Source organism: Pagrus pagrus (genome assembly GCF_965226575.1).
Source record: "Pagrus pagrus genome assembly, chromosome: 8".
Lineage (NCBI taxonomy): Eukaryota > Metazoa > Chordata > Actinopteri > Spariformes > Sparidae > Pagrus > Pagrus pagrus.
In genome coordinates this window covers 31,454,396-31,482,373 of record NC_140192.1, presented here as the reverse complement: position 1 = coordinate 31,482,373, position 27,978 = coordinate 31,454,396, and the positions used below count along the sequence as shown (strand labels likewise).

At 40.4% G+C, this 27,978-nt stretch overlaps 1 protein-coding gene across 1 annotated transcript; it reads right to left on the bottom strand.

Annotated features, from left to right (window-relative positions):
• Nucleotides 1-56: 56 nt before the first annotated feature.
• On the bottom strand, nt 57-27,978 carry man1b1b (mannosidase, alpha, class 1B, member 1b). The gene is made up of 15 exons (XM_084359947.1): nt 27,716-27,978; nt 27,459-27,580; nt 26,741-26,860; nt 25,079-25,187; nt 24,728-24,846; nt 22,564-22,697; nt 22,365-22,474; nt 21,948-22,127; nt 20,236-20,384; nt 18,938-19,126; nt 15,478-15,668; nt 7,880-8,000; nt 6,570-6,764; nt 6,079-6,210; nt 57-5,694 (listed from the first exon to the last, which is right to left on the bottom strand). The coding sequence occupies exons 3-15, from the start codon at nt 26,843-26,845 to the stop codon at nt 5,488-5,490; spliced, it is 1,941 nt and encodes a 646-aa protein (XP_084216073.1). The 5' UTR covers nt 26,846-26,860; nt 27,459-27,580; nt 27,716-27,978; the 3' UTR covers nt 57-5,487.

Sequence of the window (27,978 nt, the reverse complement as noted above, 5' to 3'; positions counted from 1 at the left end):
CTATAAGTGGAGCTCTGCAGAGCTGCTTTGTTTTTAGTCAGTAATGGACACAAATGTTCTGTTTCGGTTAAAAGAAATCTCTTTAATTTCTATATTTTCTTTTCATAATTAAAGCCGATCCAGCATTTATTTTCCACCAGGTGACATCAACAAAACATTTTGTGTTTGACAAAGACAAATTTGAAAAAAATAAACAAATGAACCATTTCTGTAAATTCAAGAAATTAAAGAGATCATTCTTCAACTTTGTACAGCAATCTTCTATTTACAATCATTTTACAACGGAACGTGGACATGTGGGTCTACAATCAGAGTTCATGTGTCCCTGCAACAGTATCTGCAAATGTACTTTGTGTGCAATTCCCAAAAGTATGTTTTAACATGTTGCTCCTTGACAGTTCGTCACTCTGTAACCAAAGATCACCTGACCCAGAGTATTCTACAAAATGGCAGTGCATGTTCACTTCTAAAGCCCTGGAAAAAAAAAATCTAATTCAATACCCATAATTCCTTAGGGGCCCTGTGAATGGATATTTAATGGGGCCTCCAGCTGCTCCAAGATGGACCCAAAGCTTAACTGTTCAAATATGTGATGAGATGTAAAACCTGCATCCCACCTGGATTTTTCTTGCACTAAATGAGGTTTGAATCGTTCCACTCTGGCTGAAGAACACTTTAATGTCCATTGTGGTGGTGTCACTACAAAAGTCATGACAACAAACAAATGAATTCTCTCTATTTCTGTATCTTCACAGCTGAGTGCATCTGTGTGCAGCCTCCTTTTAAAGCAGTCTGCTTGGTGGCTGCAGCTATAATATGCAAATATAAGCATCAGCACACTGATGGAATTGTTATCAAAAGCACTGAAAATATCTCCTTTGTTAGTTTTTCCTGAAAGAGGTGGCTTTGGAGGAAATGGCTTTTCATCGTTCAAACCCTAAACAAATTCAAACACCAGGGTTGATTAGATCTTCAGGACATCTTTGGCTCAGGCATTATGCTGAAATACATCCAGGGAGGAATCACACAGCCCTTATAGGCAGGATTTAAATTTAAACACTGCTAGAGATTAGCATTATGTAAGTTTTAACCCTTTAACCCTTTCATGCATCAATTAGTAAAGCACAAAGTAACATGTTTTAATATGTTTTGTTTATTCTCTTTAATCATGGCAATAACTTTTTTTTTTAAACAAATGTGATTTTGAAAGAATAACACAAGTGTCCACTGCAGTGGACACTATGCACCAATGGTATAAAAAGAGATCCTGGAATAACTCTTGAATCCTTTTATTTTTTTAACTAAACAGAGGTTAGAAATACTGCAATCCAGATTTTAATAACATTTTTCTGGCACATCTTTTTTGTGACTGAAAACACATCTTTCCATTCCAGTGGATGTTATCCTCCAAAGGGTATATTCTGCCTACTGAAACTTTATTTAGATAACATCTGAAGATTATTTAAAATTATGTTACTATTTAAACTTAAATAGAATTATTAAACTGGCAATAGACAACTTTTTTGCTTATAGATCCCTACAAACCTCGCTTTCACTATGCTCTTTGGTCTGCCACCAGGCTGGATTTCTCCAGCAAAAACTAAGGAAGAATTACAACACAAAGGAGGTGAGGCTGCCGCTGCACAACCAAAACAGGAAGAAGCATTGTTTTCCCCTGTCAGTATTTCCAACTGGAAGAACTTCTTGTCCTCGTTTCTAACTGTATGTCTATGTGTAATGTAAACCACCACACCTACTTGGCCAATAAAGCTAATTCTGATAACTAAACTCTACACTGCAAAAGAACAAGAACCCTGCTGATGGAGGAGGCAAAGAAAGTGAAGGAGCATGACAGAAACCTAGTTAAAATAAGAGCACTCGATGGAGAGCACTCTGGTGTTGTCAAAGTCTGTCCCCCCTACAGGGTTTCTTCTTACCACTGGGTCTTGAAACGCTTTCAAAACCAGCATTCTTTCTACAAAACCTGCCTGCTTATTTATACAACTGAGTGTTTTACTCTGCCTTTTCACACCACTGAGATCAGGGTTTCTAGCTCAAACTGGGATTGTTATGCTTGCTTTTGCATTGGACAGTAGCCAGACTGCTAGCAGTAGCCATGTTGCTTACTCTGTGTTTGCGACAGCACCACCAACAGTAATACCACAGGAAAACACTAGGAGGGGGGCAAGCTGAAAAGCTGTCCCTTACCATTTTGAATAAAGGAAAACTGATCTTAAAAAAAAAAGAAAGAAGAAGAATAAGAGCATACCTTTTGGTGCATAACATCCATTGACTAGTACAATCTGGATACGAGTATTTCTAAAACCTTATTAAGTTGAAAAAATATGTTCTAACCTATCTGGTTTTCTGACAACTGGAGGATTCATCAGTTATTCCAGAGGGACTTGGTTCATCTGGTCTTCCCTCAGAGTTCTTTGAATTTTGGACGAGGCTTGATTGGGACATCGTACACCAACTTTAATGGTTAAAATGGCTTTCAAATATCTGTCCACTGTAGTGGACACCATGCATGAAAGGGTTAATGATTGCTTTGAGGGACTGCTGCAAATACATCAATCCTTATATCGTTGTCCTACTGTAAAAATAGACATATCTGCAGTTATCACAATGACCGTATGCTGCGGAAAATCAGCAACGTATGCACATGTAAAAAGAGCTTGAATGGATAGAAATGGACATTTACAGACAGTTAACAGCTGTCATTTGAATGTTGTCTGAAGCAACATTAAAGGCACGAGTGAGACAACACCAAGGACAAAAATAAAAGTGAATATACAGGAGTTTGGTCTCAATACAAATTTTTAAAATCAACAACTACAAGTAGAGCTATGATGTAAACTAGTAATATTAACAGGAATGACTGCAAGCTACTCTGAAGCTACAAAAACTAAACACAAGGAGAGCTCACTGTATCAGGATAACTGTTAGTATACCTTTAAAAATACACTACAAATCAATATATTATGTTAAATTTAGATTTATGATCTCACAACTGCAGTCTCTCACTTGAAAGAAAAAACGATGTACTGGACACCCTACAGGGGAAGAAAGAAATGAACATTGTGTGAAACGAGCAGCTGCTCACAACAAAAATCAATGATGCAAAGAACCCGTTGCTGTTCTCATAATACAAAAACTTCACAGTTAATAAATAAATCTGATAGATCAGACTAAGGTCATCTGGGTCCAGAGTACAGACGGATGCTGCATTCGTGTCACACGGGACTAAACAGGAAAAGTTGGAAGTGCATTTTAATTAGTTCTAAGCCAGCCATACATGCCAGACTTTAGTGCTGTGTGGGATTGTATGAGTTTATCAGTAACACGTCATTCCTCACAGATCAGAGTTTATCACCAAGCCATGTGTCAAATGTTCACACTGTGGGTAACATGACCAACCGGTCACCACCACACTGTTGAACAACACCTCAGCCCAGTGAGTGTAAAATGGAGAAGTTGATTCAAGATTCAGGGTTTGCCTTCATTAATGCCTCCCAGACTCCGAATAGATAAAGACTTATTTATGCATTTTTATGTTTTGAATCAAAGCAATGAAACAAGATAGGCAAAAGCAAAGCAGAAATAATATATAACTTAGAGGGCAACATGGACCAAATCACAGTGTAGGTCACATTAAATTGAGATATCTACATTTAACATGATGTTAACATTCTGGATGATGAATTGACAATTTATAGATAGAACTACCAAACAGGGCTGTCCATGTTTGTCTTTTCCAGCCACATATTAAACACCTGACAAGTCAAGGTCCTGCCTTTGTTAATGCAAAAATCTCATACGGACATAAATTAGTCCTGCTCCTTGATTTGCGCTACCAACAGATACCAGTCATAGCTACATAAAGGCCAATAGTAGAAAGTCTGAGTACATGACTCAACGTACAATTTTAGGGTAATTCAATATTTTAATTTTATGCTATTCCATGTTATTTATTGCCTCTACTTTTCTACTTATTTGTTGCATTTCTCTCAGTTGGAGTTATAGTTACTTTGACATGTAAAACATACAATATCAGCTTGTAAAATATGACGTGGGGCTACAAAAACTGCCCATCACTATTTTCAGTAGTTCAAATGGGCACCAGCTCCGCCATTTAAATACTGGGTATCACTTTATAAAGAACCTCTCATGAAGCATATTTCAACCCTTACAATCTGTTCATATTCTATACCTTCACAGTCAATTACGATCTAGTCATATCAAATATCACCCAAGTCTGTAATAAACATTTTTGTTATTACAGAGTTGGGTAACAACTGCTTCCACATGTACTGGTCGAGTGCTCAGTTTCATTCATTAATGATGTTCCAGTGTGAACACTCCAAGCCGTGTTTCATGCTGACCTGACGTGAGGTTTTCATGTAGTGAAGTCACATTTCCTGTGTGACATGAACGCAGCATGAGACAGCAAATACATGGACTGAGGGCACGATCATGCCCTGTCAGGAAGCCTCAGCTTTATTTCCTGTTTACAGTCATAAAAGGGAGGGCATCTGAGAATAGCTCTAGCTAGAGCACATAATGAATATATTACACAGTGTGATGAGGAATTAGCTTTATCTGATATCCCTGCAAGAGTCACACCCATGTTCAGACGTGTCAGCACAGCAGTCAGGTTGTAGGTGCAGTAGGCAGGAGTTGGTTTCAGTTCAGACAGCTGTTGGCTGCCGTCAGGGAACGTTTTGCTACGAAGGCAACCAGCCTGCTGTCACTCCCAGCAGTAAGGTCAGACGTCCAGAGCAGACACAGGCTTTGTTTCATAATGGGCTAAATACTGTGTCACAAACCTTTCCACTGTCATAAGAATACAATGCAGGGGTGAAAAAGTAAGTCTTCAAAGTTTTGGAGGGATTTTTGTTTATGACATAAAAATGGTCATTGATGTTAGAAATAGAATGTGCAGAACTGTAACCAAATATATGCTATGAGCAGCTTTTAACTGAAAATATCAGTATCAGCTTTCAAATACTTGTATCAGTCCAACCAGACACTCCTCTTCATCCACATAATGCGTTATTAAGACATCTTTGATTCAAGTCACAATCAGGTTTTTCCTAATGCTGGGTGGTGATGAGGACAGAAGCCTTCCTCTGCTTCTCCAGCATTAACTCTTTCAAATGACCAGTCAAATAAATAAACAAAGCTCAGCCACAAACTGAACTAAGCTCCTGTCATTTTCCCATGGCTATCAGCACATAGCAAACAATTGATTCCAACAGTAAAAAGTAGGCTTTTTCCATCAGTGGTCTGTGTTCAGGATTGTTGTTTGGACAACATTCACTCACTGAAACACGAGATGAAGGAATTATCTTGGTATTAGACCAACCCTGAGATGTTTGTTGTGTTTATACATGCAATTCTATCTGCCATATGTATTCCTATGTGAATTTGTGTGTATGTGTGTGTGTGTGTGTGTGTGTGTGTGTGTGTGTGTGTGCCTGTGTGTCACGCAGTGGCAGGCCATATAGGCAGGGGATGAGCTTCTGTGTTGAAGACATACTGGTCCAGGCTGATGAGGTTGGAGTCATTTGAGAAGAGCAGGTACAAATACTTCAGGGTCTCTCCCAGGAAGAAGCTCTCCATCTTGTCTCGCGGGCTCGGGTAATCCGGGTCACGCACATTATTGATGGAGGTGTAGCCACCAGAGGAAACCTGAAGGAAACACACAGAATTTGTCCAATGTCACACAAACCATTCACTAGAATTTAGAACAAAAAAAGGGGTCATTTAGTAAACCCTACCCTAATTATCAATATGGGTGCAAAAATGTAATATTTCCTAACACTGACGATGTAAATGAGCACAGTCACAGCTGAAGTGTTTTGAATAAACTGCCTTTAGTCAAATGTCAAACTGTTTTATTATATCTACAATAGTCAAGCTAGCACTTTTACTATAGATTGGCAAGCTGTCTCTTTTCCAAGCCTCAGGTCAAACACATTTACGGTTTGTTATGAAACTTGTTGGGGATAGGCAGCTTAAATCCACACAGTAAAATTACAAACAGGAATATGTAACGGCCTCCATTTTACTGACCTTAGTGTACTTGTTAAAGTTTTGGAGAATCTCATAGCCCCACTCCTGGTATTTGTGCTCCTTGGTTAACCTATACAGGTAGAAGAGACTCTCCACCATCTCTGGTCGCAGGAGGTTGTGTCGGTCAGCAAGCTATCACAGAGAATACAACAGAGACATAAACAGTAAATAATGAGCCTAATCTGATTGTAAAAAAAATCTGCCTAAGTCACTCTGTTCCTAAACATTAACAGGATGGTTTTCTGTCACATTTTCCTGCATTTCTAATATAGAACATTTTCCTTAACAGCCTCAGACAATTAAGTATGTGATCAGTGGGATGTTTGGGTCACATGTACCCCCCCTCAGAAATGTAGGTAATGCCCTTATCAAGAATGACACAAAAGTACTTTGTAGCTACTGTATCAGAGTTGAAGATGGTAAAGGACAAGACTGCATGATTATGTAGGGACACTCTCTGTTCACCCTTTGATAGCATTGTCTCTACCTACCTTTACATCAATGTCTCTGGTGCTTCCTTGATGCATGTTGAAGTGGACGATCTCTGGACTGAGGCCAGTCTCCATCTGGACGTACATCTGGTAGCAGGTCTCCATCAGCTGTTTGGCGAGATCCATGTGATCAGCAGGCAGGCCGTTGTGAGCACCGAGAGCCAGAGTGCCCGGCAGGAAACACACTAGATGGTCCTAAAAAGCCCACAAGAACAGACAGTAAACAACCAGCCGTGTTAACAAATACATTCTGGTGCCTCAAACTGACCTCAATTATTAGTTTATGAATTAATGATGAATTGGTTTGAATATAGTTTCATCTCTGCAGCTTCAGTTATCTTAACATCTTTGATGAATGCCAAAATCCATATTATCAATCATCACTTTCACCAAATTACACTCAGCTCAGGAGGTTTGTCAATATTTTGGTGGGACAGGGAGGGAGACAACTACTTAATCACTTTATTTTATTTTATTTATTTACTTATTTTTGTATTTGTTTCTATTTTTCTCCCATCTATTGTTTTGCATTTATTTACTTGTAGCACATCTTTGTTACTTATGTTACAAAACAAAGAAGCATTGCATAAACCAAGATGGTTGTATTTTTGATATACTGTTTGCTTCTCAATAAAAATATCTGAAACAATATTTTGTTGTTTTAACTGGGTGCATATATGCATGTGCATGGATATGCAATGAAAGTCAAATTAAATATGTTGCATTATTGTAAGCTACCAAAAATATTCACAAAACAAAAAAAAATTCAGACATATCACAGAATAAACAATCAAGTGACACACTAAAATATCCCAATATCCCTAACTGATTTTGAGTAATGCATCTTTAAATGGATTATAGTTCGTTATCCATATAGGCACAAAAGCCAAGAACTTCAAACTAGTTTTCAGAAATGTTTGCCTTTTGTCTTTGCTTTAAATGTAAAGTAGCATTTTATACCTTTAGCATTTCTAAGTTACTGTAGTTGTCATATTTTGCAGTAGGTTGGAAAAAAACAATAGACAAACACTAAACTAAGCACCACAGACATTAGTAATTTGCCGAGTGTCAACAGCAACCGACCCAGTCTTCATTTTCTCAAGTGAAGCTCATTTCCTTGTTGTAATATATAAACAACAACAAATGTGTGCTGTCTGTGGAGAATGTGTGGTCGAGCAAAAGAGAGAGAGTGGCGGAGTGTAAGGAGTGACAGTGAATGTAAGCGGAGCAGCGGAAAAAAAGTCCACCCAGTCCAGTCCAAAGTAGAGGAGTTAACCCAGGTACTGCTGTGGAAACACAGGTTTACTGACCATTTTAGGGCTAAACTGTCCATGTGAGAGCTCTCCAACAAAGGTGAGGCCATTAGGTGAAGACTTCTGCAACAGGTTCTTCTTTACACCCTCTATTGCCTGCAGATAGTCCTCCAAAAGCCTGAAATCACAGAGAGAGAGAGAGAGAGAGAGAGAGAGAGAGAGAGAGAGAGAGAGATATTTAACAATCAATGGGGAAATTAATCAAACACACACTGACATATCATATTACCTCAAATAAAAACCATTAGTCAGTAAAAAGCTGGGCCTCCGATAATGGTCAAGGGTGCGATTGACTTGAACAAATAAAGGCTAGCCCCCAAATACAGTCTGTGATAAAAACAAGGGTGGATAAACTCCTGGTGCATTTCATAAAATGCATATGTCAATTAAGTATAATGTACATATTATAATGATATAATATATGTATAATAAATTCAACATATAATCATGCTATTTTCAACACTTTGCTGTGCTGGACTACATCTAAAATATTATCGTCCTGTTTCAGTCACCACAGGTCTATGTGTGTTTATGTCTCAACTGTAGTTATTAACATACATAACATAATAGTGCCAATAGATAGCAGTAGCTGCATTTGACCGACAGAGAGGAGAATAAACTTGAGCATGGCACTCAGACGGAGATTTGATTTCAAATTCAAAGACAGAGTTTTGAAGTATAGGTATAGAGGAAACCCCAGGTCAATGTGATGTGCAGCTTTCTATCCTGAGAGAAGAGTGATTTGCTGTTAGCTGAAGAGTGAAGTAGGGCTTACAGGGGTGGTGAAGAAAGTTATCTTAGACGTAGAGACAAGGCTTCCAGAGTGGATTATTCGGTACTCAGAGTGGGGCAAACATAACTTAATATCAAGAAAAATTATTTAAAAAATAAAGCACTGGAGATATACTATCTAGTGAGTGATAAAGACAAGATGATTGTAGCTAGCAGGGCTTGGCCAGAAAAACTCTCACTTCAACGTCAAACCACAATGGCCCAGAAAGACCCTGATCTACAAAGTTGTTTTATTAGTTTAGTATGGTGGCAAGGCTGTCGGCACTACAAGGATTTCAGAAAAGGACATTATTGCAATGGAAAAGACGTTTATTGCTGCCTGGGACAAACTGGAACTGAACATCAGAGTCTTTCAGAGTTTGTGGACTATCTGTGAAAACTGACGGCAGCAAAGACGACCTCATTATCATCTAGGGCTGGGCGATATGGCCTCAAATCAATATCACGATATATTGAGCAACTCACCTCGATAACGATAAATGAACGATAAGTACAAACCCAATGTTTCCTCCAGAGCTGAAAAAGCCACTTTTCAGATTCACCGTAGTTTTGTTTCCAGGTCAAACTCATTTACAATGAAGGTGCACGGGTCAACTTTTCTGTAGCATCAAAATCGCTATTTTTAAAACACTAAGAAGACTCGACACAACATGAAAATTTGCTCGTAGTATCACCAGGGTCCCTACACCTGAATACGAGCATTGAGAACATCGTTTGTGGACACAAAGTTTGCTAAAAAGAAGGTTTTTGAACAACTCACGTTAGCATTAGCAGTAGCAGTCCTGCCAGTCGCGATCGGGGATCGACGCATCTCGACTGGCAGGACGGCTAAGCTAACGTGAGTTGTTCAAAAACCTTCTTTTTAGCAAACTTTGTGTCCACAAACGATGTTCTCAATGCTCGTGTTCATGTGTAGAGACCCTGGTGATACTACGAGCAGAGTTTCATGTTGTGTCGAGTCTTCTTAGTGTTTTAAAAATAGCGATTTTGATGCTACAGAAAAGTTGCCCCGTGCACCTCCATTGTAAATGAGTTTGACCTGGAAACGAAACTACCGTGAATCTTAAAAGTGGCTTTTTCGTCGTAATTATGCTTTTACACAAAGGTTTGACTCATGTTCATTCACAAAATAAGCCGAGGTTGCATTTTGGCAGCAGTTACACATGACTATACCGGTAGCCTACCTACACACACACAGCCAAACAAGACAAAAACGACTTTTTTTTTTTTTTTTTACACACCGAATATACCGACATGGGCAAAATGACGTCGGTTATCGTCGTAAATTTCGGTATCGGTAAATTTTCGGTTTATCGCCCAGGCCTATTATCATCCTCATCATTTATCAAGGTAGTGGCCATAATGTTAATATTTAGGCATGACCTACTTTTGATTTTGCATTTTGCAGATTGTGTTTTGTTTTTATGTTGCGTCATACTACATACAAATAAATGTACCCGGTATATTCTACTGCATTCAAACTGACACAATGGTGACATTTGATTCATTCATTCTGATCCACTTTGCTTTGTCGTTCTTTAATCCCATCCGGCTGTTGCTGTTAAGAGATATTGGGCCCTATATAAACGGCCTATGGCGCTTAGTGTAAAGCGCAAGGTGCTAGTGCGTTTAGGGCATGTGCTAGTCCATTTTGCTATCTGCACGGTGGATAATCTGGGCGCCAAGTGTAGCCCACAGTGCAAAGTGGTAGTATTTAGACTCTGAATTGGTCATGGGTGTGTTTTGGCCGGAACATAAATCAAACCAATCAGAGTGTTGTCTCCCATTCCCTTTAAGAGCCAGGTGTGCCAGGACCTGGAGCATATTAAACAGTAGCACTCATCTTCGCTTAGGGAAGGGATATACTCCTCAGCTGCTGGACCCTCTGCCCTGCCATTTCACAATCATCTGTCCCATCAACAACTCTGTTTGACTAAATATGAAAAAATACACTGATATTGAATTGAGGAGGAGGAGCGCTGCTGCGTCCCCCTGTGTGCGCATGGATCTCAGTCCGTGGATCAACCAGGACGGGTCATAAAAAATATCATCCTGATCAGTAACGGGTGGAGAAATACATCCTCAATGAGGAAAATATGAATGACATTACTTGCAGAGATCCTCCAGCAGCAGGAACAATATGGGTATCACTACATTAACATAACATTTGCACACGAGGAACAGATGATAAACTGCTTTGCTTGAAGGAAACAGACTGTGACTTTGACTTCAGACTAGCTTATGGTTGGTCCATGTCACCGTCGCTTTCTGCTGCCTCAAGATAGCAATCCACCTAGCCCAACCTTCTGGTGGCGCACCTGACCACACCTCATTTTAAGACCAACACGCTCAGGGGAGCACAGCATGGCACAAGTACATTTGCTATTTACACAACGTGGGCGCTGGCCGTGAAAATGACAACTGTGTCGGCCTGAAACTAGCAATGACACTTGTGCTGCACTGTGTGCCACCTTGCGCCCAGTCGGTATTAGAGGAAATATGGTAGTCCATAGTGAGTACAGCTGGTAGAGTGAAGAAATAAGTCTTTGGAGACTTGCATGCCATCAATGAGGATGAAACTCTCCTATGTGATATATAGACTAAGACTTTTTTCAGAGCAGACATGCAGCAGATGATTTCTGCAATTAATTCAGAGCCTGAAGCTAAGACATCAAATATATTCCTCTTTGAACCTAACGTACATGCCAGCTAATGTAGGCCAAAACCCTAAAGTGACACAAAAACACACTTCCAACAAATAATTCAGACACTAAAAGCTGCTTAATCTAAGCCTATGCACTCAAGCGGTGCTGAGTGTCTGGAGGGGATTGTTCCACTTTATTAATCTTTAATCAGTCCCACTGACACAGCCAAAGCAACAGAATGCTGCCAGTGCTGACAGAACCACATAATCACTTCCATCTCTACATTTGACATCAGCTGAAATTAAAATGTTTTAATATAAAGTCAATACTGGTCCATTTTAAAATCAATATACAGCATGTGGTAGGGATAGAACTACAGCTGTAACACTCACTAGATCAATAAAATGACATAAAATAAATGTGCTAGGATTTATTATTTATGTTTAATTATAAGTTTAGTTTTAGTATTTTCCAAGAAAAACGTGTCAAGAATTTGCTGATTCCAGCTTGTCAAATGTGAGGATTTGCTGTGGACTGTCCCTTGCATTGTTTATATAGCAACATTCTTATTAAAGCCTGATCAGATTTTACCTGTCATGTGAAAAGACTAAGGAGAGTTGACTGATAAGATAATGGCAGAGGACTTGTTGTCAAAGTGAAAAGCAAGTCTATTTAGTGCAATTTCAGATTCAAACCTGATGATAAAATGGATGGTACTGGTTACTTCAGTGACAAGTTGGCATTAGAGTACATTTAAATACAGCATAAGTTGACCAAAGTGCTATACAAAAGAACAATAAAATATAAATTAAAAAGTAAAAACACGAGAAACATACCAATAACAACACTTAAACAACAAGGGACAAGTTGTATAGTTATTGCATAAACAAGGCAACAGATTAAAAGCTTAGTGGGCCAGTAGGTCAGAGAATAAAAATAATATTGGGTTTTGCTATGGTACAGGTCAAGGTATAAATTGTGATATCGGTATTATGGTGAGCTATTTTACCATATTTCTTTTATTCAAGCTTTATCACATACTGTATTAGCAAAATCAACAGTTTTTTCCCTATCTCTCTTTCGCTCCCTCACTATCCCACCTTTCCTGTTCCTTCCTTGCCTTGCTAGAAATTAGCTGCCTTTGTTCAGGATCAAGAGCCAATATAGAGTCTACCAGAGTTTCTGGGGGACGACTAGGGAAAACCAAATAGGTGGGAATTAGGTAAGTCGAATTTCTTTGAGAGCTCAGAAAAGGACATAAAAATCCCTTGTTTGTAAAGATCCTTAAATTTAGTTATCCCTTTGTCAAACCGGGTCCGAAAGGTTGAATCAGAGCAAGAGTGCGGAAACAGGTGATTGTTTACAGTGGGGAAGAGGTCCGAGGCCCTATGAAGGCCTAGACTTTTCCTAATTTGAATCCAGATTCTAGTTCTAAAGTTAATTACCACTGGGTTTTAGGTAAAGTTAGAGACAGTCAAAGGGAGTTGAGAACAAACCAGGGAATGAAGATAGAGTTTAGAGGATGCAAGTTCTTTATCCACCCATGCGAGGCGCATGTCGTCTGCTGTGTTGTTAATCCAGTATAAGAGTTTATGAATATTACAGGACCAGTAATACTGTAAGAATTGGGCAATGCTAAGCCACCGAGACCTTTGAGGAGCTGTAGCACTGATCTCCTGATGTGTGGATTTTTGTTGCCCCAGAGGAAAGAACTTATTAATTGATCAAGTGATCTAAAAAATTACTTCTTAATAAGGATGGGGATATGCGAAAAGAGATATAAAAACTTGGGTAAAACAACCATTTTAACCAAGCTAACTCTTATCCTCTTAGGGATAATGGGAGACTACCCCACCTATCAAAGTCTAGTTTACACCTCTCAAAGAGAAGAGAGACATTTTTGGAGAAAAGTCAATTAATTGAATTAGTAATAAACACCCCCAAATATTTAAAACCGTCTGTAGCATATTTTAAAGGGAAAAAGGTCTGGGGTATATTTTTGGCCGGAGTGTTGATGGGAAGTAACATAATTTATGGCATCGGCACTCTACAGTTAGGGGTAAACAAGTCCCCAAAGTAACAAAGCAAAACAAAATAAGTCCATGTACATTTCTCCTGAAGCATGATAAGAGTAAACACAGATCATGCGCTTACCCCTTTCCATGGTTACCATAACACTCATTAAAGATGTCCCCAGAACAATAAGACCATAGGGTAGTGTACAGTAGCAGGAGCAGACGCCTCATCTGATTAAACGGGGAAGAAAACCCCAGGCTTGGGTGGCAGCCAGGAACAACATACTGCGCCTTACTCTTTGTTCATCACTTGCTTGTTGTAAAATGCGTGTGCGTTCTCCGGTGTCTCAAAAGTGAAAGTTTCATCCCCATATGAAACTTGCAGGTGTGCAGGAAACAGAATTCTAAACTTGACACCTTTCTGGTAGAGGACTTGCTTGATTTTGTTGAAAGCAGCTCATTTCTTTGCAGTGCCTGCGCTGACGTCCGGGTACACTCGCATCATTGCTCCACGGTATTTAAGCTCATTTTGCCTGGCCCAATGAAGCACCTTCTCCCTCTCTTGAAAACGGTGAAAACGCATCACAAAAAGCCTGGGGTTACCTACTGGTCCAGGTTTAGGGGCAAGGAACGATGTGCTCTCTCAAGCTCCGGGGATTTGGAGAGGACGCCGGGCCAAAGGTTTTCCCTCAGCAGACCACATATGAACTCGATCGGGTCCTGGCATTTTTCACTGCCCTCTGGGATGTTTATTATCCGGAGGTTGACTCTACGGGACCTGTTTTCAAGGTCTTCGAGGCAGTCTTTGAGGAAGTTGTTCTGGGCCTGCAGCAACTTCACTGTTTTCTCGGTGCTTGTTAGGCATTCAAAGTTTTCCCCAGCCAGGGACTCTGCAGCAGCAAGGCAGCCGTTAAAGTTCTTCACAGTTTCGTGGGGTGCGTCCACCGAGGTCTGTAATGGTTTAACCACCTCTTGGATTAATGAAGACATGTCTTTCCAAAGCGAGGCTCATTGATTCTCCAGTTCCGAAACCAGCTGGCTCCTTGATAGAGTGTCCGGGGATTCATTGACGAGACCATCAGAGCTCACTGCCGCCAAGTTTGCTAGCTATAGTAGCCGCACCGCCACGCGTAGTTGGGCAGCTTGGTGTGTTGCTCGCTTTGGATATTCGGTAAATAATCATCAGTAATGTGGATATAATGATGATATATATATTGTATATTTTGCCATGTCCTAGTAGAGTGTCTTGTAACAGGGTCTATGGTGTCTCTGCCTCTTGTTGCTGCTCTATGTAACTTCAGTGAGAGGGTAGGATCACAGCGTTACATACATGTTCACTGAAACATACAAGTTTTCACCACATCACATTGTTCTGACGTCATGAGTATTTACCACACTGGTGTTGCACTCAGAAACTGTGGGGGGCGCCAAATCACACAAAATGCCAATTTCTACACAGTTTTCATTTCCATCCATTTTCCTCATTAAGGACGCATTTCACCACTCTCACCCCACCCATTATTGATCAGGATCATATTTTTTAAGACCTATGCCTGTTGATCCATGGACTGAGATCCGTGGACACACAGAGGGAGCAGCAGCGCTCCTTCTCCTCAGTGAAATATCAGTGTATTTTTTCATATGCAGTCGAACAGAGTTGTTAATGGGACAGATGATTGTGAACGGCAGGGCAGAGGGTCCAGCAACCAGGATCACATCCCTTTCCCTCAGCGAAGACAAGTGCCACGGTTTAATACGCTGCAGGTCCTGGCGCACCTGGCTCTCAAAGGGAATGGGAGATGGGTTTGATTTATGTTTGGCCAAAACACACCCATGACTAATTCAGTCTTAATACAATGTCTTTGCGCCATGCGTTGCACTTTGCACCCAGATTATCCACCGTTTAACTAGCAAAATGGAATTGCGCACTAAACGTACGAGTGCCCTTGCCCTTTAAACCATGCTCCATAGACTGTCTAAATAGAGCCATAAATCTTCATCCGACACAACTTGAGGCCCTGATTGTTGACCCTATCTCTGATAATTGGCTTGATGCCTATCTAAGTTTGGAAGAAATTATATTCTCTATATGTGCTTTAAGGTCATGTCAAAGTGAATGCTGGTTAGCTTTGGTGTGACTTACTGGCTCTCCTGTTTGCCTCCCTGGATCCACTGCTTCAGCAGGTATTCATAGTAGCTGTCTGCTCTGGCTCCCAGTGTGTAGATGCCTTGATGGGTGAACTGTCCATTGTTTGTGTTGATGAACATGGGCACAAGACCATCCAGCTTCCCGTCCAGTTTGTGGACCTGTTTCATAACCTCAGCCACCGCAACCTGGAACACAAAGGTCAGAGATCAGATGACTTAAGCTGTGGGGAATTTCATGACATTTAGTTACGGACTCAAAGGAATTTGACCATAACAAAAAAAAAATATTATTCTTATTTTCAATTTAATAAAAAAAATAAAAAATACCCTGCCAATATATATTCAGAATTCCGACACACATCATCTCACAACACCTTACTGCATTCAGTCATACAACACCAAGAAATAGAAAATAATTTCTTGTGCTCTGAAGTATTTAAATATCTAAATATTGTTAGAAAATGTAAATGACATTTTACAAATTGGTATGGAACCAATTTGCACTGAAACACAATTCTGTCAACAATCAACACAAAATAAATTACATAAAACACTTTTTCTTGAGGGAAACCTTAGTTTAGGAAGCTTATGAAGACTTAAGAAAGCTATAGTATGACCCTACCATCAGGAAACATGCTTGAATCAATGTTGTGATAGTAAATGGATAACAGAAATATGTTTCTACCTAAGTGCATATAGTTTGTTCAAAAAGATCAATACCAAGTGTTGTGCATCTTCCAAAACAACAATAGTATTAGTAGCAAAAATAGCCAGTCTGAGGAGAAACTCTTGTCCCTGAATTTGAACTACTAGAAGATTATGATTCATTATTACACTGTCCTCTTAATACTGCTCTTACATTCCGCTTAAAGTATTCTCTACACTCTAGACCAGTGGATCCAACCTTTTGTATGCAAATGCAGTCTTGACTGTGGTGTTTGTCCCCAAAATTGGTCAGAACACACGGACACACACACGCACACACACACACACACACACACACACACACACACACACACACACACACACACACACACACACACACACACACTGTGTCTATAAACAGGTCAGTCCAGTGGTTCTGAAGGGAGGGGGCTCATGTCATCTCACACATGACTGGACCAGCTTCAAAACAAAAAACAGAGTGAAAAAATAAATACAATTTTACTTCTAATAATGACCGAAAATATCCGTCTGGCCATTTCTCCGCCTATACGCAAGTGATGCACCTTTGCTAGGTCTTGGGAAAGATCTCCCTTTTTTCTGCCCACACATGCAGAAGACTTTTCTGGAAAAGTCAAATTAGCAAGCAAAAACAAATCCTGGCAGCAACACCAACAGGATGTATACCCCAACCAAAAAATGAACAGTGTTTGTGAAGCCAGTGAGAGATTGTCTCCTTGTTTCACCAACATCTCCTAGCGATTAATGTGCCTGCATGGATAGGGGTGTAACATAGGGGTTTGCAATTGGGAGTGCAATCCTGTGTTTATTAAACTGGTGTAGAGAAGCTTCTAGCTAGAAGGTGACAAGAAGCAGCTAAGGAATGGATGTCAACTAGGCCTATACTGAGTTACTGTTTTTTATACAACCACTGCTCACATTAAGGTCTCAAATTATGCTCTGATGTTTGAAACTGACAACCATGTGTTGCACTCACAGTAAACAGCCCCTGAGCCGAAGAACAAATTGTCATAGCAAGAGCAATTCCTGAGTGGACACCAAAATCCAAAAATACTATTGTATTAAATGTATATAGAGAAAATGCTGAAGACTACTATTAAACTATACTGGATATTTGAACGGTAAATAACTTCAGGGTTGTACCAGCATGTTAAAAGACGCAGCCGCTAAGAATACTGTGGCCAGAACAGTGAGGTAATGGAAAACAAAATGCAGCCTTCCTAAATCTGTAAATGTGTTATGTTCTTTTCTGTGGTAGAAGCAAATACAAATGTTAGACACATCTTTTGATTTAAGTTAACTTTAGCAAAGTAGTTCTTTACTAGAGCCTCCACCAACAACACTATCCCAGAGACTGCTCAACAGACACTCAAACTGAGCACTAATGCATGCTGAGGTGCAGGGTTGGTAGGCATCGGACCAAACCACTGCAAGTTATTTTTTCAAGAGGGGAACAGATCATATTAAAGTCAAAGACGCAATATTTTCTATAGTTAGTGTTTTCAATGCATATTGTTAAGTTAAATCACATGTTTACAATGATATAGGCTATTATGGGGGACAGCTCTCATGAACTGCCAGCTTCAGGGCAGTCCGGGTTTGTTGTGTTTCGGGATTGGTTTTCGAGGGAGGCCCATGAGGAGGTTGCATTTTTTTTTCGCGGTTGGATACTTTCAAATCTTTCTTGCTGGTTTCAATTATCTTACTGCAACTTTAATAACAATTACATACTATGATTATGCAATCATAATATGCTTATCAATTCTTTTGATATTCATAATTTACCCCTGACTTGCAATTTTTAAATAATGCTACAATTTACTCTAATTTTTTTTTTGTTGTTTTTTAAAAGTACTGTAGCCAATTATTAGACCAAACATGACTACGGTAGGTGCTGCTGATTTAAGATTGGGTTTTGACTGTTCTAGAGACCAAGACCGGGCATACAGCATCTCAAATACATTCTCATGCTAATAAAATCTTTTTTTTTTTTTTTTTTTGGTCTTCTCTAAACTTGATTGTAAGGATAATGCCCCAGCTCTGTGGACTAAGTCACATACCATGTTAACAAGACTTCTTGGGGCTTCGAATGTGGCCCATCTCTTGTGACCCACGAATTTATAATCCTTTAGTTGACAGCTAGCCACAGTCCGATGGAAGAGTTGACAATGGCTGCTGCAAGGCAACGAAAGCAGCAGCTGATAACAAATCCAGTAAGTATCAATGCATACAGGATCACACTAGAAAAAGCTGGCATACACTGTCTACACAAGAAGGTCTACCATTTTTTACCGTCTATAGCCAGACAAGCAGCCCAGTGTGGTTGTTTTTAATGCTAATGCCACACCCTAACTTCACACAAAACCAATAGATGGATAAAACAATGGCGAGACAATTAAGCTACTCCTTGAGTCTTACCATAAAGGGAGCAAAAAATCATTAGCTAGAGGGTAGCCAGAGGAAAGCTTATTGCATTAAAAGTATTAACTTTCTAAAGATTTATCTTGTTCAGCTCAGCCACACATTATTTAAGCAGCCTAGGTTTTGCTTTCAACTAAACTTAGGACTGAAATAATTACTTGAGTAAATTGAGTAATACCAATCTTTAGGAACTGCCCCTGCAGGAGGGAAGTGGTATCCGTCAGTGCTGTTTAGAAGTGCCATAATATTATTTTACAAAAAACTAATGACGTCAAGCTGTGTTAGCACTGTTACAAAAGGAAAGCCGAGCCTTAGTGACATCAGAGAGGTTGTATCGTTTGGTGAGTTACCTGGTACTGTGGTTCCTGGGTGAGGCGGGTGAGCTCTCTGAATTCCAGCTGGATGCTTGTAACCTCTGCCACAGTGCTGTCTGAGGTCCAGCGAGGGGGGTGAGCTGTGCCTTTCCCGATGTTCACATCAGAGTAGGGGATCTTGGATGGGGTGTTGAAGGCTGGCATCAGCCTAGAGCCGATGTCTTTCTGCAGAGGAAGAATACAGATTACATGCAGGATTCTGCAGTTGAAAGGCATGAAAACTACAAGTGACCACATAAACCATGACGGACTTCAATTTGATTTTTAAATTATCATGGGTGGTACAAAGCTTTGCCTTGTGTACTCAGCCACTTGAGGGTTTTTTTTTGCTGTTTTCAGATTTTCAGTCTGACTGAACTGATATTGCTTTGATATTGCTTTGACAATCCCAGCACAAGTGAAGGTAAAAGCTACTAGCTTGTTGATATTCATGCCAATAGCGAGCAGATTAGTGTTACATTAGCTTGCCATTTACAGCATGTAGGTTGCTAGCGTGCAGGTGTTTGTTGTTTCATATAGCGATAGGGGTCATGAAAACAGAGGAATAGTGGAAGGAAGGAGGGAAATGGGAGCCCAATGACAGGCTTTATACCAGCAGTCTACATCCGGTAAGTCAGGCTAGGGCCATGGTAACACAGCAATGTGGGTGTGGGCATCAGAAGCTTGCACAATGTATCCTTGCATATGTAAGCATTGCCGATACGCCTCCGAAACTGTTTTCCAACGTGACATGATGTAAGATTCTGTATAATGACTTTACATAAATACAAAAACTCCTGGCCCGCCTAATGTGCCTCTCTTCTGTTACTGAGAGCTACAGGTCTGTAAATGGTAAATGGTAAATGGACTTGCATTTCTATAGCGCTTTTTCAGTCTACTGGACCGCTCAAAGTACTTTACAACACTTGTCACATTCACCCATTCACACACACATTCATACACTAATGGCAAAGGCTGCCATGCAAGGTGCCAACTGCTCATCAGGAGCAATTTGGGGTTCAGTATCTTGCTCAAGGACACTTCGACATGCAGCTGGGGGAGCCAGGGATTCGAACTCCACCTCCTAAGCTACAGCTGCCCCATGCAGCCGCCCCCTGTAGCTGGCAGGTAAATGGCTGAACTACACACACAGACAGCAGACAGGATGAAACGTGCAGTTGATTCAGCTCAAATCACACAAAATCTCCCATGTTGAGGTTGAGGGAAGTAGGTGTCAACTTCTAATAGTGTTTTTACACAGAAGCAAAGAAATGAGTCCATGTATGTTGACTCACAGCTTTGTCTAGAAACAGGGTGTCTCCAGTCAGATGGTAGGTACTCAGCAGGCCTCCTAGGATGCGGATGGTGCTTTCAAACAGGTTGACATCTACATTCTTGTTGAATGTGAGTTCTGTGGCCACCCACGCCTTAGCTTCTTCAAATTCTGCAACGCAATATTTTTGAGAATGAATACAGGATCATTTAAGAATGAACCAATATAATCTGAAATGATTTCATAAATGTAACTGGTTTAAAATAAGATCAAATGTAAACTGAGCTAATTGTGATGAAATGTTTTTTCCATCTCTTTTGTGTTCACTGTTGTCCCAATCCTCATTTCACGTTACTTTTGATTAGGGCTGCTGCGGTGGCGACATTTTCCCACTGACTAATAAGCTTGTGACTATAATCCCAGGTACACTGTCGTTTTACAAGACGCTCACTATCTGTAGAGCACTGTGTTAATTTACCGCTAATGAAAACAGAACATTTCTTACTGCTGCAGCTTGACATTAGAAGCATTTAAATAGTGAAACACAAGTTGACTTTTATTTTGAAGTAGGCTAGTCACAGGAAATACAATGTGTTCAGTTTGCACTCCCTTCATCAAAAATGCGTCTGCTGAGCAAAACAATGGTAATTTTCTAACCATTTTCAGCATTTTCTGACAGTGGATCAATTTTAAATATGACAGGGAGTAGTTTTATACAGTCTGTGGAAGTAATGGAACAATAAAGAGCTGCTTGAACTTGAAATGGGACTCCTGTTATTCTGTGCTGCGACTCTGCTGCTGGCCCCGCTGCTGCATGGGGTAGATATACCTCGGCAAGCCTATTTCTGATCAAACTCTGGAGCAATATGAATGGTAGAGTGTAACACAGGAGTCATTTAGAAATATTATGGAGAAACTATTGCCATTTTTCCATTACATCTGCCGGCCTGGCTCTACTCGGTTTGACTCGGCACGGCAGCCCGGCGCGACTGAGGTTTTGCATTACCATGACAACTGGGCTACCTGCTTGAAGGTGTGTCTTAAACCAATGACACGCTTGTCCCAATCCCCGCAGTACTATCGAAGAATCACTGCTAATCAAGTCACTCTGCTAATTAAGTTACAAACATCCTTCCATTTACTATGACTTCTTCACAATAAAAGCCCCTCGTTATTGAGTCATTTAAAATCTTTTATTGTGAAGCAGCATTACAGGAAACGTTGTTTGAAAGAACAAACAGGATGACAGAAACTAAAGAGGTTCAGTTAGAAGCTTGAAAGTACTCAGAGCTGAACACACTGACTTTTAAAAACATCTTTCTCTCAGAATTCCTGCACAGACATGAGTTGAATATTGGTTTTAGGGGGAGATGGGTGCTTGTTATGGGTTGGTCACAGTTGTGAGTTGTCACCACTGCCAGCTTGGAAGCGGGGTGACCACGACTTGGCCCTACTCTGGTGATGGAAAAGCAAATCAGCGTGGCTCGGTTGGACTTGGTGCAGCCAAAAGTGCTGGTGGAAAAACGGCATAGGAGTGCTTGGAACATCCTAAAACGTACTGATCCATGGTGGAGAGGCTTTTTTTGAGGGGATTTTGACTTTTTTTTTTTGCTGCAACACTAGATCTGACTACAGCTTTCATCCGCTGCAAGCTGCCTACTTTTTAATCTTTTTAATCAAAGACTTAATTAAGAGGTTGAAGTTCAAAGTTAGAAGGCACACAGGTCAATCTACCTTCTTTAAGCCCCATGATCCACATTGTATCCAGGGCATCGATAAGCGTCAAACCTAGGCCAAACCACTCGCTGTAGGACTTGGAGAGGGGCCTGAGCTCATCATGGCCCCAAGCAAAGTCTTTATAACCCTTCCATGCATGTCTGAAAGCTTCCCGCACCGCCTCCAGCCAGTTGATTGCTGGAACACACAATACACACAAGATGACAGTTAATTATCCCATCCAAGTCTTCAAAGTGATTCAGAAACAAGAGACTGAAATGTTCCACTTATTCAATTTACAAATAGACTCTCAAGTAGAGCTTTAATGGTCACACTTACAGTTGCTTTTATTTTGTCAAAAGTGTTGAATGAGAACTATTACAATTATTATAACTCATAATCCACACATGAACCGGAAAATAAAACAGCAGATACCAGACTCTTTCGATGGTTTGGCTTTTTGGTTGGCAAGTGAATCCTCATTGTTTTCCTCATCCTTCGTGCCTTCCGTGGCCTGGTTAGTGTCAATCACCGCCCCTCGCCAGCTGAAAGTCGCCAGACAATTAATAAATAATACAAAAATATTCATACAACCAAAAATATACTTTCACTTTGATCACACTCCAAGTCTCACCTGATGACCCCCTCCTCCTCCCCTTCTTTCTTATTGTCAGCTGCTTTGTCCTCGACCACTGTATTTGAAACGTTTTCTTTCTTCTGAAGACGATTCTGAAGGAAAGGCGGTCCTCTCTTAATGGATAATTTCCTCTGTGGCAAATGGTGACATAAACAAGACACTTAAACATCAAAATTCTCACTTCATGTAAGCATGCCATTAGGAGGGAAATGCAGATCCATATTATATATAAATGTAATACACACATTCTTAACTTGCTGATGATCTGATTCAATATCAATTTGGCTCAGGAGACTTCAGCTACAACACCAATTTTGCTTGGAATTCTGAAAGAACTAATGCTGTATATATTACCAGAACCGTCTAACCTGTGAAGTATTTTTTCAAAGCCATGAGAACCACAAACATAACTCTATTCACCTTCACTGTTTCAAAAAGGAATCGAAGAGGCAAATGTTTCAAAACATGGACACATGAAACCAAACCTATCCCCTGTATGGGGAGTTGCCACTGGAAGTGAATGAGATAATGTGCTTTTAAGTGGATGAACTAGCCTGCATATATGACAATATTGTGAGAATCACAGTTTATCTTCCAACATTCACTGGGCCTCAACTACTTGCCAGTGCTGACAATACTGAGCTGTTCAGCTTGCCGCAGATGTATTACTTCAAAAGAGGAACAAGCACAATTTTAGATCACAAATCTTGCTCACACCTGTGTGCACTGCATCTTTCTTTTGTTAGCAATCCATCTTTAGTGGCGATTAGGCTGTCTTCATCTTTGCAGTATTCATCTTTGCTCAGGTTGTAGGGAGTTGGAGAAATGTTGAATCACGTAAAATTAATATACTAGTATTTGATGTTTATTGAACTACTATAGTGTTAAGTTGTTAGGCACTATAGTAGTTAATCTTATTTTATTGTTAGAGTGCTTGAGGAATTAGCCATCAGGATATGAGAAATACCAGAGTGTGTGGTCTTCAGTGAAGGTGAAGTCAGCTCAGCACGACACTTTATTTCCATAGTCCAGTGTTGATACCCAACTATCTTCATGCCAAAAGGGTTATGGTCAGCATTGTTATCCTATGGCGTAACTCCAATTCTGGACCCATTTTAACAACTCTAATATGTGCAAAATAGTTTTCTCAATACTAATAATCACCTGAATTTTGCACTTTTTTTTGTATTTTTAGTGACCTGCAATCTGCAACACCGGTAGGCAGGAGGGCTTTGTACAGCTGAAACTGTAACAAGACGTATTTTAGCCACCTAAAATAAGTCCAACCTAAAATACAGATATTCTTTTAAGTTTACGCTTTCTCTTCAACATTTTTGGCGCTTTCCGTTGCTGTTAAAAGCCTTTTCCTTTGCCACTATATCCCTCAACCATACAGCGTCAGTATTCCTGCGCACAGTTGGAAGCTGCATCTGCACACTGCTTCTCCACACCGACGGCGAGATGACAGTTGTCTACTGCAGGTAACACACTGACCAGGGATAAGTACCTCACACAACCCCACATCAAAAGACACAAAATATCACTATAAGTCAGGGGTGGGAATTGTGGAGTCATCAAGTCATCTCCATGCCATGTATTTGTTCTGTTCATGCACTAAACCAGCTGAGTCTGATCAGCACAGCTCTTCAGCCAGGAAGGTGAGCTAATTAGTGAATGCACCTGGTTCAGTGACTGAGCAGAACAAATACATGGCATGGAGATGACTTGATGACTCCACAATTCCCACCTCTGCTATAAGTCACCTGATTAACATTGACACTGAATGTAAAAACACTAATTGACAAAGACAACTTGTCTACCCTTCAAACTAGAATAACCGCATCATGTGAATTCTTGAGTTATAATTGAGTTACATTTTTTGTGGGGTAACAGCAACCTTGACTACTGTCCTCTGGCCACCAGATTCTAATCAGTTCATGCTTTAGTCGTAGTGGACATTTGTAGCAAATTTGAAGAAATTCCCTCAGGGTGTTTCTGTGATGTGGTGTTCACAAGAATGGGACGGACAGACAGACAACCCAACAACATAATGCCTCCATCCACCGCTGTCGCCGGGACAGAAGCATTAAAATGTAATCGCTCCAGTCTCTTTGGAAACCCTGAGCTACCCCTCAAAGGACAGAAGCAGAGATATAAGAACCTGTGAGGTTTGTTCGGGCAGTGGTGGTTGGACCTGTTTCACAGGCTCAGGCAGCACATGTGGGATGACGGGCCTCAGGTCGCTGTTACTCTCTGTATCATGCTCTCCTTCTGTAAGGCCTGAAGGCACATACGAACAGATTTCATATGAAAGTATAAAAGTAATGTAATAACACAGCTCAAGGGTGGTAGGCTAGGGTTACTTAATTATTAATATTGTTACAAGTCTTTACTTTATCTTTAACAAAATTACAAACTTAAACAACTCCGGCTCCGAAGAGGTTCTTATAGCATGCTAGTGGCTCAGACTGATGGGATATCATAGTAGATGTTTAATGTGGGAGAGCTTTACCGCTGAGGTGTTCAGTAATAGAAGGATAAGAAGCAATTCCACAAATAAACAGGAGGACGAGGATGAAGAGGATGAGGCTTCGCTGCAGCCTGGACAGCTGTTTCCATTTCTGTAGGCACAGGGGAGAGAGATTGAAAATTACATCAGCTTCCATCGAGTTCCTGAATAATTTCTATGGTTCCAACTGTGCAGGGCTTTATCTGGATCAACAAGCAACTGGCCAGTCTCATCACTCAAGTCTAGTGCTGCTACAAAGCAGGGGAGCAGTATATTTAGTGCTGCTGTGGTGCACTGATCAGGTGAGGTCTAGTTTCTAACAGAGACCTCTCCTACTTGAAACCAGTGACAGCTATGTTCTGCTGATACCACACTGTGTACTAGGACTAGGTTATCATACATCTCATTGCTACTCATGCCCACTTTCTGTCTGAAAAGCAGTACTGGTAACATTAATGAAATAAAGTACCAGATCACCTCCAATGAGGGCAGCAGCTTCTTTAATTTTTTTAAAATGTTTTTTTTTTTTTAAATCAAAGCCACATAAATAATGGAAACATAAATACACAAATGAATAATGCCTGATTTATGTTCAGTTTTGCAAGAGCCTCTCTCTCTCGTTTCAGATGCATTTTTTCAGCATAGCAAGTGCTGCATTAAAGTGACCAATGAGTTAAGAGAAGAGTATGTTGGCTGTCGCAAACATTAAATTGACATATTGACATCGTCAATATATGGCACTGCATGGTGACAGTCTGCAAGGTAGCTAGCATGGCAGAGGCTCCACAGGAGAAGGCAAAAACATACAATTGTCATTCAAAATGGGTAGAGGAATTTCTTCTAACAATGGTGAAAGACAGGTGTGTATATGTATGTATAGCACTGTCTAAAAGAGGAATCTGGAGCGGCACCGCCGACACCAAACCAACAGAAGTTCAAAGACAGCTATGCTATGCCACTCTACAATTTTAGGTCAAAGAATTTAAAAAAGGAATTTCTCAAGTATGAAATATCTCATTCCACCTATTTGTTTAATAGATGGTATGACAAATTAGCATAAGCTTGAACGCTTAACAATGATATTTGGTGAGCAGTATGTAATGTCACTCCTTTTCCCGTCTGACACAGCCCTTATGTTGATAGTTAACTCTGAAAGGGGCACTATGTAGTTTGGGAGAAGGAATTGAAACTTGGAATTTAAATTTTTACAATATTAATGAGGTTATAATACAAACTCACAATATATGTATTTTCTCCAGAAATGAATAAACAAGCTGTTCTCAGAGGAAAATAAGGTCACAGAACACTGTTTGAAGTTAGAAAGGTGGCAGGGTCCACCACAGATAGACAAAGTAAAACAGTATGACATTGTGTTGTCCTTTAAGGTCAGTTTGTTTATTTAAAACAAAACAAAAAAAAATCAGTCAATGAAGGTCTTCTTCTGCTGATTAACATTTCTTCTGTAAAGCTACACAGTGCACCTTGCAAAATGTCATCATGGGTCCAACATCTGGCTCTACATTACTGCAAAGGAAAGAATAGCTCGCCGCGATACATTTTTCCACAGTTATGTTGGCAAGTATCAGCAGCTAAAGTCAGCACAAGGTGATAATCCAGAGCACAGGAGAAAGGAAAAAACCTTTACAATCAACTCAAGTTACTTACCCTCCAGCAGGACTGCCTCCTCCATTGCTTACTGTTATTGTATCCTCCACTTCCTTGTCCAGCAAAGCTTATAGATACATAGTCCTGTCGGGATGGTGGATGCATGTCTGTAACACAGCCCTGGAGGAAGAGACACATTGAACAGTGTTGTGAGCACGAGGAGAGCTGGATGGGGGTGGCATGTGTGGTGATATTAACCCAGCTCCAAGGAAGCTAGAGGGACAAGATACACTGAGCATGTGAGGCTGGCTGCATGTGGATGGAGTGTGATTATATGAACACCGTATTGTCAGATATGAAGACGAGAGTTCAGCTCCACTTAACACACATTTGGCTTTGCAGGAGAAACCTTACTTATTAGTTCTCACGCTGATCACCTAAATGCATAGCACACCCAACATCAAGGAAGATAAATCCAACATGACTAATCCTTGTATTGTTTCATTTCAGGGGCAGTGTTAGCAGAAATGTTGCTGGTTAGCAGCACAGCATATCACAGCACAGCTAGCTATACAGCTGACATCACATCTGCATACGCCACCATGCACCGCCAAGAGTTAATCAACAGGCTAATGTCATTAATATTGTTGACTAGCGTTAGATGTGTACGGAATATCAATATACATAACGTTAACTTATCCAGTCCCAATAGCTTTATATAACAGGAGGTGTGACATACATTATAATGTGCAGTTATTACAGACTACCGTTAACTTACCCTTCACACAAGAGGTAAACCCGGCTGTGAATGCTACAGTGACTTCGCCTCCGTGTCCTTGCCTCGATGTGACGTTATGGCGGATTCACAGCTCAACTGTGGACCGAGGCATGGCTCGGGGCCTAAGACACCATGGGTAAACATTCGAGCTTAGTGTAAGTAACGTACAGCTAAATAAATCCTTGTAAAACGACAAAAGTTGTTCAAATGAGGATTTAATTGGCGCCGAGAAAATTGAAATATGTAACTGACTTTACCTTTACGTATCCAACGCTGACGTTGACGTGCAGTGTGTAGTGTTTCCAGAGTGGTGAGCTCAGCGTCATTGAGACCGCCTCGGGGGTCTCTTCATGTTTAAAAACACTTCATCAGTACCGAAAGCCGCGGAGCCGGTAGTTCTTATCTTAGAACTATCACAGAGACGATAAAAACTACAAAATGTCATCCACTTGTAGCTCAGGGTATAATGATGCTCACTGTCAACAGCAACTGTGACTCAGATGCACCTATGCTGCCTTCA